The following is a 12,512-nucleotide window of genomic DNA, read 5'->3' on the forward strand; positions in this document are numbered from 1 at the left end:
GTGACCGCGCCGGCCGCGGTGCCGCCCAACGCTCCCCAGTACCGGTCAGCATCGATTTGCATCAACCACCAGTCAAGCGAGGGCTGTGACTTCCAGGGTTTGGAGGGGAAAAGAAGATAAATGAGGAGTTTAAGCGATTTGTTCAAAGTTGAAGAGGAAACCTGGTGAAGAAGGGGAAGCAGGACCTGGATTTCCAGCTTCCCCACTCCTGTGCTTTAACCACAAGCACCTTACAGCTCCCACCGAGAGCAGTAGGAGAAGAAACACGTGCGTCTGTGAACCGAGCTCACTTTTACACCCGAAAGCTCCGAACACACGCACGCCCCTGCTGAAGGACCGGAGCACAACCGAGCAAACAGCTCTGGCTCGCTCTGGTCGCAAACTGCAGGCTTTTTTTTTTTAAATTCCTTGGATGAAATTAGACAGCCTGGTTTCTTCGTCAAAGATGAATGTGGGTCATGAATGCTGTCGTCTAAATTAGATTATTTTTAAATTCAGTTTAATCATTAAACTGGTCCTAGGAAGGCTACTTTTCTTTAAACATCTCAGCATGACTATGTCCAGAAAAGTAACATGTCCTCGCCTCACTTCAGCTGGATGCAGTAATGTTTAGGTTGAGATTCGAAACGAAAAACCAGCATTTGCCAGTACCACGGTAAATGCCCTGGCTTTGTAAGTGCTTTGTAACATTTAGATCTGCAGCCTGAAGCGACCCGAAATCAACCCGCTGGGGTCAGCGGCTCAGAAGGGCTGCGGGTGAGCGATGAAGCGCAGGGATTTATTTTGCTCAAGTAACAATTAAGGGAGCTGTTCCCAGGTACCTGGGGCTGCTTGCACGCATTTTTTTTGGTGTCCATTTGCAGCAGTAGCAGAAGGTACCATTAAAGCACAAGGATTTATTCTTATTTTGGATGAGCTAGAAATTCTCCGGATAATTTCTTTAGAGCCTCCGTGAAAACCTGTAAGCAGCCATAGGCACTCATGGCTCGGACACAAGATGTGCAATACAACCACGCTTAAAGAGCGGCATCTTTGCTTTCTGTAGAAATACCTCAGCAGTTGTGGGGAAGCATATTACCATTTTATGTAAGATCATTCTCTCCAGCTCCCCCCCCCCTCGTTAACGCCCGACACACAGCAGTATTCCCTCGCTGACCTGCGGAGCCCAGCCCACAGGTACGCCGGGCGACAGAGCACCGGTCCCAATTAGAAGAGCTCGTCAGCAGCGGTGAAGTGCAGCACAGCTCAGAACTGAGCCTCTTCAGAGCGTCGGCACAAGACCCCTCACCCGTGTTGGTTAAACAAACTGTGTTTTATTCACACGAGGCAATGCACACATATTGCAGACAGGAGGCCAAACGGATATTCCAATAAAACAATATTATGTTCCAATAAAACAGATCCCCTCTTCTTAATACTGCAAACTCTTTAAGATAATTTCCTGTAAGAACTGTGATACATCTATTAACCAGTACAAAGTCACCTTGAACCCCAGCTGGAACAGAAGCAGACCCCTTGGTCTGACTGCAAAGCTCGGGCGTTGCCATCCCTCGGTGCCAGACCGCTCGCTGGCCGACCGCAGCGCCGGCGAAGGGAGCAGACCTGGGGAAGCGCAGACGTGCTCAGAACCTGCCCCAGCTGTACTTCCGTTCCTTCCTTTTTCATTTGCACCAATTCAAAACAGTTTGAGGCAGCTTCATGTAAAACGTTAACTGGCAAGAGCCGTAAATTCTAAGAAGTTATCCATTGATTCAACAGATCCATCACAGTGTTCAATGTAAGCAAGAGTACTGCCTGTTATTTCTTAGAAAAGATGCATAGATAAAAATAAGAAAAAAAAACCCCACCCCAAACCCTTCCTATCGGAAAATAACTCCCGTAAGAGATCGCAGCTGCAGCCGTGTCCCCCTCAGCTCTCCTTTCTGAGGGACAGCCTTCAAGAGAACCACACCGTCCCGCAAGTCCACGAACATCTATCAACAAAACCTGAAGTAAAACAAACACCGAACATTATTTTTAAGGTTTACTTGTTACAGAAACAATCTGATTTTTTAATATTCTCATTTCTGTACCAAATTCCACAGACAAAGCGCTTGTCACACCGAGGCTGGACGGAAGACCGCAGTTTCTCAAAACACGTCTCTGCATGGCGACAGCACAGACAAATCCAGTTGTTGCTTTCGGACTGTAACTTAGACATCACAGGTTGCCAACTCATACTAGAAGAAAATTTGTCTAGTATTGATATTTTCAACACCCATGAAACAAATATATTACAATAAAATTCTCATTATAAAGTTGCCCAAATCTCTATGTTAACCATTAAGAGTTTCTATGAAAAAGCAGAAGTTATCTACCGTTGATTCCCGATACAAAACAGCAGGTAGAAACCTAATGTAGAAATCCGAAGTTAGATAAATCCTTTGGCAGCATGTTCAGTTACAATCAGGCCTTAAAAATAAATATGATAATGTATAGAAGTATGAAGAGAAAAAACAGCTCCTATTAACACCAAAACCCTCTAAATCCACTATTTTAATAATAATTAAATTATTTTACACTATCTACAAGTTGCATATCACAGAATTAGGAATCTAAGAGATGACAGAATGACAAATCCTGCTTTTATAAAATTTGGGGCTTTAACAGAATGCGTATGTGTAGCCGTGTAGAAAAATCTCAGACAAATGAGTATATACATTATTTATATTTAATAATTAACTGAACATAATCAAATCCCATCCGCCTAGCCATCTCCATTGAAGATACTCAATATTTCTGCTGGACCAAAGTTTTGAAACCAATAAAAACCCTACCTTAATCTCAATTCACTAACAAACATGGAGAATCTATATAAATGATAGCAAGGTCTAGTCTGACTACATACCAATTTGGAACAAAGGAAACTCTTACCAAAAAAAAAATCTCCAAACAATCAGGATTTTGAACAGCAGCATTGAAATTAATTATTCTTCTTAAAGAACGCAAGGAAGAAGTTATCAAAATACCTCAGTATTGCAGCATATGTTAGCTATATGAAATTACTTCAAGGGGAAGGATAAAGAGAAGTTAAAGTCATGCCAAAAGGAAAGACAACAGCTTCCTTCTGATTGCACAAATTTAAATGAAAAAAAAAATAATTTTTAAAGAGCAGGTACTGAATACCTCATTGCATAAGCATGAGGCTGCAAATGAATAAGGTCACGATACTAAATAATTAAATAAAACGTAAAAGAAATGGAGGTGGTGCTGAGCGAAGGGTGGTTTTCATTACTCAACAACAGTCTACAATCTGATAGTTCTCATCTGGTAGAAAATGTATACACCAAGCATACTTAGTTAGACATTTGGGAGTTTCGTGCGTTTAATCAGGATGGTTTTGTCAGTGATTTGCTTCCATCATTTTCCCAATCTAAAGATTATTACTCATCATAAAATTGTTAAAATAGGTATAAATACGACTATGCTAAAGTGAGCAGGTAAATAGGAGGAGAATGAAGTGATTTTTTTTTTCAGAGGTTGAAACAAGAAAAGAAAGAAATCCCACATTCCTGAAAGACAATTCAGCTCATCTGCTCCTCTTGTACAAACCCCACCCGTTAAAAAAGTGCATCAGGGAAGAAATTCTTAGATTTCTTTTCTTAGCCACCAAATGCTACGCTTCCACAGTTCCAAGGCAACTCCTTTTGTAACGACACGTCTGTCGTTTTCAATATGCAACCGCTCCTTGTATTAAACGAGGAGCACAATCCCCCTCGCAAAGCACGTGTACTCTGCCTGTACCTTTTGCAGATGGTTTAAGAGTTTCTCTGACTACAATTGACACCGATTTAGACATGGAAACGGTGGCGGAGAAAGGAAATCCAAGAGAGGCAAGAACCCCCTGGTCCCATAAAGACGATTCCTGTTCCGCTCGGCTCCCCACTGGAAAGGGAACAAGGCAGATTCTCACAGTCTTAAGCTTCAAACATTCTTGAGCCCCTCCTTTACCACAAGGAACTACGATACTCCTTCACTTCTAAACACATCCAGAAAGGAAAAGAAAAGAGACCCTGTGCAAGTTTCTGGCTCAGCACCTTGTATCCACAGAATGCCCACGCAGTCAGCTGGGAGCATCCCTTGCCTGCTCTTGCAAAGGAGACTCGTGCTTGCAGCTCCACCTCTGCCAGAAGACACAAGCGAGTTCTAGCAAAACCCCACCTGTTTTCTTCAAGCAAAACACATCAGAAGTTCTCTGCAGTTGCCCAAAATCTAAGAGGCAGCACTGTAAAAACCTCATCTGTAGGTACATGGTCCTCACCGTCACAATACCAAATCATTTCCTCTTCCTCCCCTCATCTGCCGAGCTCGTGCAGTTGTTCCAATTACGCAGTGCGCATCATATTGCAAAGCTGACTACAGCAGCGCAGAGAGAAGGTGGTCTCTAACCCTGCAGAGATTCTCTAAAGCCACTTGGATAGAAAGGTTATAGTAAGATACCGGAGGAGGCAATGCATAACCAGAGCAACGCATAACAACGATCAAGCATCCTCAAGTTCTCATAAACACAATGAAAAGAAAATTATTTTCAGACAATCTTTTAACTTAAGATTCAGAAGTGGCGTTTCTTGAAACTGCTGAAATAAGGGCTCAGAGTAATCTGAAATTATTTTAAACCATCAGCTACTCTAGTTCAAGCTATCTTTATGCAAATGCTTAACAATCAGATCTGATGCATCTGCATAATGCAGTAAGTTGGGTTATTTAAAAAGGAAAACGTATTTTGATATCCGTGACAGGTATTCCTAAAACTCATTAGGTCAGGCAACCTTTATTCGTTAATTCGGAAACATGAGCCGGTTTGTTTTTAAAGGAGAGGCTGTTGATGGTAATTTGTTTGTTGCTGTAGAACGGAATGAGCGGGAACTGCCACGGGATAACCTGGTCCTTGAGGCAAACTCGACGCATTGTTCTGGTAAGCCGACATATCCACTGACATTCCCATCTGCTGCTGGGTGTAAGCAGCTGTGCTGGCAGCCGAGGGAAGGCCGGGGTTCTGGTTCACGTACGTCTGGTTTAACACAGAATCCGGTCCTGGGCTGTAACAAAACAAAACAAATCTAATCCTGACAAGTTCATGCCTATTTATCCGACAGGCAGGTTTGCAAATAAGAATTTTGCTTAGCCCAAAAGCGATCTGCGTATTTTTCAAAATGATCAAAAGCAGTATTACGTGTCATTGTAAATATCCCAAGAACACACAACCTCTAGACAAAGCAGTAAAATTGCCATCAGGAGAGAAGGTGATTTAACAGTTTGCTGAAGCAATACCTTAAATACGCAGCTTGAGCTGGCTGAGGTGCTCCAGAAGAATTTATACTTTGTGGCAGAGACCTCAACTGCCCCATCTGATCAGGTCCTAGGCTATAACCTGGTGAAATGGTCACTTGGTGAACACCCTGGATCATGTAGTTTCCACTAGGTGGCTGTACAGGATATGACTGTAAATAAAAAAAACAACCCAAAAAAACAGTGTATACCTTGTATTTTCAATTAAGTAGCAACAAATGTGGCACAGAATACCACTACAATGAACATATATGTTAGGGTTCAAAGGCTGAATGAACACCAATTAATTTCTCCAACAAGGTTCTAAAACCAAACCATGTAACTTCTCGTAACAAGTTTTAAATAGGCACCCTTTATTTCTTCAGAAGGCACCTTTTTCAGAAATACGCTGCTAACGAGATCATCACTTAATATCTGAAAAAGTACCTTTTGTATCACGCACAAGACCTCTGCCCCTCCCAGAAACCTTATTTCTTTCTCTCTAATTTGCCTGGTCTTTAAAATGTTCAATCCTTACATATTTTGACGCCCAGAGTTGAGTAGGAAGACAGGCACCATATGAAGATTTGTTATTTAACACATTTTGGAAATTAAAACACAGGAATTTTCTAAGACTATAACACAAAAGGAAAGCAAACATTTTAGTTTCTTGTATTTCTGGTTTAAGACAATGCAAGTCTTCACTCAAAATTCAGGTAGAGCAGGTGGTGTGACATGCTTAGCCTAACAGAAGTCTATCCTACTCTACTCATTGGCTTTGCGTTGAGCTCAGCACGGTTAGTGTTACCTTGTATTTTCACTGCTGGACGCGTGCATCTTGGAAGAAACAGTAAACTCCAGTTGCCTTTTGGCTTAAATTACTTTTTAACCTCCAAATATAATGAATTTTCCATCGCTACCAGTGGTTAAGGACACAGAATTACTTTTAACTGACATATTTTCAGATCTAGCAGTTGCTATGGCAACTATTCTTTTCCCACTGAACAATTAATGTTAAAGTAAAATTCACTTAAAGTGAAAACACTCATTCTATGCTTTCTCAAAAAAGATCTTTACAATCTCTCTTTCTCCTCCATTTTTGCTGTCTTAAAACATCAATATGGCACATTAGAGAGACTCTAGAGCAGTTTTGAGCAACTACACCCCCTAATACAACATGTTCATTTCTTAAGGGGGGGGGGGGGGAAAAAAAGAGCTAAAACCAGACTAGTGTTTCTATATTTAGAAGTACACTGTACTCATGATTAATGCACTAATATTAAAGTTCACTCACATCCCTGCTATTAGTTAAGAAGGTAACGTTTTACTTTAAGGCTGAGGACATGACTCACAGCAAGAATATCCACCAAGCTGCTGAAACACACACTTCTAACTGTAAAAAATTAATCATGGAAGGAATCTTTTAGTATTTTCAATACAGTACCTTTCTGCTAAGGAGAGCAAAATTAACAATGATACCTTACTGTACAAGCAGGAAACTGCAAATTGAAGTACTCTGTTCTACTGCGTAAATGGGATTTTATTCTAAAGGCTATAAAAAGTCACCAGGCGATGTCAGATTGTTCGTAGGCTAGCAAGAAAGCGTACACTTCATTTTTGCTGTCATCTTTTTAAATAGAAATCTATATTGGGAAAGTCTCTATTTCCAGAAAGGAGTACTGACCTGCACTGAAACACCAGAAGATGTAGGTGGGTATTGTGCAGGATGGTGGAGTTTTGAGTAGGCCGAATACATCGGTGCTTCATTCATCAGTTTGTTATACAGCTCCAGAGCTTCTAGAACTTTCACATTCAATTCAGATAATTCTGAGTGTTTTCTGTTTCAAAACAAATACATACAAATGCTAAGTTTCTCTAACATCTAGTATTAAGTGGTATAAGAGTGGTTCATTAAACAGTTTTGAATATGCAAGAAAAAACAACTTAAAAGGTAGATGTTCAATTTCTTACACATCTGCCATTCTGTTTCTTATAGCAATGGGACTGGAAGGAGAGTCCAAGTGGAGAACAGCTATTCTTCCCTAGTTGCAATAAGGCAAGCAACTCTGCAGATGTTAGTGAGCTTTCCACCTGCAAATATCCTAGGAGTCTGAGGGGCAAGGGGTGAAGATCTCAAACAGATTTTCCTGTCATGGGGGACAGTCAGCAGCAGACTGAGCTCAAGACGGATTGCAAAAGGCTACAGTCAAAAAGTGCTAGTATAAAATGCACCCAGTAACTTATGCAGTAAGTTTTGGAGAGCAGCAATCAAATCTTAGTATACAAAATGGGACTTTGGTACCTAAGCATTAAAAAAATAAAGGTAGAATGGTCAAAATTGCTTTCTTGCAAGATTTTCTAGCTTGGGAGATGAAAGTACCAAAAAAAAAAAATAAATTGAAAACAACTACACAATTTAAAGTAAATCACAGTAAATAATGCAGAAGCTACATCATGGCTTACCTATCTATCTCTTCTAGTTTTTCATCTATCATTGGACCCATCTGTTGACAAATATCTGTGAAGACAAAGGTGTCAAAGTAGTTAATATCTTCCACAATTAGAAGTTTAAATGCAGTCAGAAAATACTTTATCCAAGCACACTAAAAAAGCATATGAAATTGGAGAGTGCACTTAGCTACCATGCGTGTCCCATTCTCCCGCCCAAACAGACAGGACAATGTTGTCCTTATTCTGCTTTGTCATCCTCTCTCCTCTCCCTCTACGCTCTCAAACAAAAGACTACTGACAAAAAACATGGGGAATTTTGCATTTCTGCTTGCACTGGCCATGACCCATGACTGTCATCTCCTACTGGAATATCTAACCTAGACTGCCCATGCGTCTGCCTAGATCTGTTGTACTGTGGAGCTTCCTGTACCTTCGCTTTTTCCATTCTGGGAACACTCCTTTTTTTAATATATGCTCAATTGTTATTACACACCTTGAACTAACTGGCTCTTACGCGAGCTGAACTTCCTCTCCCCTCCTAGCCAGCAGAATTTTGGAGAAATTTTGACACAAAATGAATTGCTTAATTCAAGGAGAGTTTTGATAGGTGGATGGATCTTGCAAACGTCAGGCATTGTACACTAGCTGCAAGTTATGCAAATGACTGCTAAACATGGAGTTGGCTTGGCAACTGTTAGAAAATGTAGAGTTATACATCCAGCCCCACGCTCCCACTGTGAAATAAGCTATTGTACAGCACACTATTAGGTTTCTCTAAGCTTAAAATAAATGCAAAAGAATTACCAGCTCGATCCACAAAAGGTAATTGTGGGAAGAAATACAAAAACTAGCTAAGTTGGTGCTCAAAGTACCTTCTGAGTCTAGAAGATCTGGAGAATCGAGCTTTAAATCTGTAGGATCTATACTCTGAAGTACCTGCAGTGTTTTATCCATCTTATCCTGAAAGGTGAAGAGAAGATTAAGAACAGTTATTTCTGAAGCATGGCAGAGACTGTTTTAATTATCAAATAAAAAAAAAAAGTCCTTTATATAAAAAAAATGATCTGATAACATTCAGTAAACAAAAGAGTGTTTCAACCAATGTAAAATCTCAGCAATTTTTTATATCGAAAGTGACTGCGTACCTCATCTATATAAACTGGCTCAGGTTCTGCTTTCTTAATTTCTTCTGTAGTATCCTCAGGAACAGAATTTTTATCCACAGTTGCTGAAAGAACAAACATTGGTTTCTTTTCTGTAGCTGTGTTACCGTGCTAACTTAAAATACACATTTTCTCCTTGCTTGCCATCAGATCTTTAAATGAGAGAGAAATTTGACTAAGTACTTTACGCAGTGATGCACCTAGCTGTTGAAGAAGGGAAAACGGGTTTGCCTAGAAAATGTTCTGACAAGCTGCTTCCTTTGGGCTGTTAGCCTGATTATGAACCTAGGCCCAGCAAAGGAAAGACTCTTGAGTCATATTAGCACCTAAAAACACTTCCAACACATGTACAGTGACTTCCAGCCAAGTCATAAGTGTTAAGATTTATTTTGGTATCATGAGCATGAATAAAGCTAACAATGTGATTCTTCCAAACCACTGAGATGGGTATGAATGTTATTCTATACTAGGTTTGATGTCTGAAAAGAGACTTTGACATTTTAAATGGCAAGTTACTGCATTCATACATAATCTGTTACTGACAAAGAATTGTGGTAAATTGAACTGAATTTCTGTAATAGGAAAAAGGTAACAACTTTGAAGAGAATCAGAAGATAGAAGTTGTTGAGGTGAGCTACAGCAGTGGTATATGCTTGTTTGAAACAAGGGCAGGATTTCTCTCTTGATTCCTTCCTTGGGCTGATTTCAGGAAATTCTTTTGCTGATGGGCTAATTAATAGTTCTACCATAAGCTCACCTTTCTAAAATAATCTGTCAGCTTTTAGTAGTTAACTTACCTGCCTCTGGTTCCACATCTAAGTCAGAAGTCACAAAATTAGATGGAAACAGTCCTACTCCTCTATGATTTTCACCTTTCCACCAATTGGTGTCACTGGGGAAATAAAGATGTATTACAAAACTCTGAACGTTAACGCTACTGTCAGCAATGTATTTTGGCTTTTGACAGAAAACCTGTGATATCTAATACATCATTTCCCTGCGTATCCGATAACAAAGGCAAAGGAGAACACTTGTAGAGATTAGCAGCAAAGCCAAGGACAGGAGCTGGGGCAGAGGGGTGGGGAGGGGAAGAGGAGGGACTGGGGGAAGTAAAATCATTCAGTAGCAAACATCCAAAATTTAACACAACTGCAATTTTTTAGACTGATAAGATGATAGCCCATTATAGCTTCATCTAAAAATTCACAAGTAGTACACAAGTAGGGACTAACATTAGAAATATAATTGATCTGTCACAGTCTATTAAATTAGAACAGCATTAGCAGGGAGGAAGTTCTGCTCTTTAGCTATCATTGGAGCAATGGTGCTAACAACAATAATTCCCTGAAGTATTTTGTCTTCAGTTTTATTCTTAGCAAATGTGACACTTGATAGCCATAGATTTAACAATTTCTGGAAGTAGCTGGAATTTAGCACCAACATGTTTGTATACTCTTATGACATATGCTATAACCAACTAACATTTATCTTAAAAACTACAAACAAATTGGACCAACACCGCGGCATGCAATGCCCAATGTAATACAGCAAGGTTCTCCCTGCACCAAAAATGACTTGAGGTCAAAAACTTGGGGTATGGAAAGAAGAGTGGAAGATAAAGGGATTTGAGGGAGGCCAGAGGGACAATATACATTTCTGGGGGCGGGGGGGGGGAAATCAGAGAAAAAAATCGCTATCCTAAGAAAACAACAGTTCTGGAATAAAGGCACCTCCATCAGATATATTATACCTGTCATCCAAAACAAAAATAATTTCTCCACTTTTAAAGGTGAGCTCATTGTCCTCGACGGCTTCAAAGTCATACAGAGCTCGCACTTTCCTCGCGTTCTGATTGTTTTGCTGAATTTCTGCAGATGGGTACAAGGATTTAGTTTCCATTTGTTGCTGTTTCTGCTCTTGCAAAGACAATTCGATAGCTACAATTAGGAGAGGGAAAAAAGAAAAAAGTTGGTGTATTTTATCCCTGTATATAAAGGCAGTTTGCTTTCCTAATTAAAAAAAACCCCAAAACTTATTGCTATGTAATCAACATGCTCTGTATCTGCTTCTCTAATACTTTAAGTTTCAAATCTTTGCTCCAACTACTAGCCATATTTCACATTTCAACAGCTTTACTCTGCCCTGCAACAAGATTAAAAGACAAGACGTAATCATGCACAAGTTATGAAACATTTAAAAAACCCTCTACTTTTCCTGGTACAGGCCACCACTTGAAGCAGCGCACACACTACCTATGTCAGTAGCATCATCAGCATGATCAGAAATACTGATAAATTCTTCACTATGACATCTGAACAACAGTAACTATATCCAAGAAAGAGGAGAAAGAATAAAACATGTAAGTGTTCTGATTTTTTTTTTAAAGCATCAAGATGAAGGCTAAAATAAAACATGTGGGTGCAGAAGGGAAAACGCCAAGCTCTCTGGAGAGAAAGCAATCACAAAACAACGGCTATGTGATGGGGAAGAATACATCTTACCCCAATTCCTCACCCATGAGGAAAACACCTTCGTACCGTTTTGAATGATTCCCAAGCTGCTGTACACTTGTTTTTAATTCTACCCAGCAGAAGAGAGTACACCTTCCTATTTCTGTGCATTTTAACAAAAGTTCTAGAGCACAAGTCTAAGCCAAGGCTCTGACTGGTAACCTACCTTTAGCTATATCTTCATCTTCTTTGTTTTTACTTAATGATGAACCATTCTTAGCAGCATTTGTGGTAGCCTGCAAACGTAGTAATGATAGAATGAGTTCAGGTTACAAACGAAAAAGAAAGCTCTATAATTATATACTAAAAAAAATTAGTAATAGATTGTTTCTGGTTAGATGCCTTACTGTAGCATTTCATTACTGAATCAAGATGACCTTCCAGAAGAAAAAGTTACTACTCTTCAGAATCTCAGCCCGGTTTTATTTTGTTTTCAGCAAGGAACAAAGTAAAATAAATAATCAGATCTAATTTAAATAACTGATCTCATTTAAATAATTATTTTAGTCTCATTTATTAAAGTGAGACTACTCATTTAAATGACTACTCTTTCCACCTTTGTCCTCCACCCCTCCCTTCCAAAGGGAAGAAAAGCTCTTTGGAGTCCTATGTCGTTATTAAGCAGCAGCTGGTCTTGCTGAAAAGGGAGATCTCCCTCCGTATCAGAGCAAAAAGCCACCCTCTACCTCTGCTGGTGGGACAACAGGAATCACAGAATGTTTTGGGTGGGAAGGGACCCCTAGAGGTCATCTAGTCCAACCCCCCTGCAATGAGCAGGGACACCGCTAACCACATCAGGTTGCTCACAGCCCCGGCCAACCTGGCCTGGAATGTTCCCAGGGATGGGGCCTCCACCACCTCTCTGGGCAACCCCTGCCAGGGTTTCACCACCCTCATTGGAAAGAATTTCTTCCTTATATCTAGTCTAAACCCACCCTGGTTTAGTTTAAAACCATCACCCCTTGTCCTGTCACAGCTGGCCCTACTAAAAAGCTTGTCCCCCCCTTTCCTCTGGGCCCCCGTTAAGCCCTGACCGGCTGCCCTCAGCTCTGCCCGCAGCCTTCTCTTCTCCAGGCTGAAC

The 12,512-nt window shown here is 40.3% G+C and overlaps 1 protein-coding gene across 4 annotated transcripts in view; it reads right to left on the minus strand.

The window, feature by feature from the left end:
* Positions 1-3,503: 3,503 nt before the first annotated feature.
* The window catches only part of STAM2 (signal transducing adaptor molecule 2), a 24,887-nt gene continuing 15,878 nt past the window's right edge, over positions 3,504-12,512 (minus strand). For all 4 annotated transcript variants that reach the window (XM_035900157.1, XM_035900156.1, XM_035900155.1 and 1 more), the window contains 9 exons: positions 11,598-11,667; positions 10,672-10,858; positions 9,719-9,813; positions 8,904-8,986; positions 8,631-8,718; positions 7,771-7,825; positions 6,992-7,145; positions 5,311-5,480; positions 3,504-5,078 (listed from right to left, as the gene is read on the minus strand). In XM_035900157.1, the coding sequence (XP_035756050.1) occupies positions 4,847-5,078; positions 5,311-5,480; positions 6,992-7,145; positions 7,771-7,825; positions 8,631-8,718; positions 8,904-8,986; positions 9,719-9,813; positions 10,672-10,858; positions 11,598-11,667 (1,134 nt within the window). In that variant the 3' untranslated portion in view covers positions 3,504-4,846. The remainder of the gene's footprint in view (positions 5,079-5,310; positions 5,481-6,991; positions 7,146-7,770; positions 7,826-8,630; positions 8,719-8,903; positions 8,987-9,718; positions 9,814-10,671; positions 10,859-11,597; positions 11,668-12,512) is intronic.

This window comes from Egretta garzetta, unplaced genomic scaffold (genome assembly GCF_000687185.1).
Source record: "Egretta garzetta isolate BGI_Z169 unplaced genomic scaffold, ASM68718v1 scaffold718, whole genome shotgun sequence".
NCBI lineage: Eukaryota > Metazoa > Chordata > Aves > Pelecaniformes > Ardeidae > Egretta > Egretta garzetta.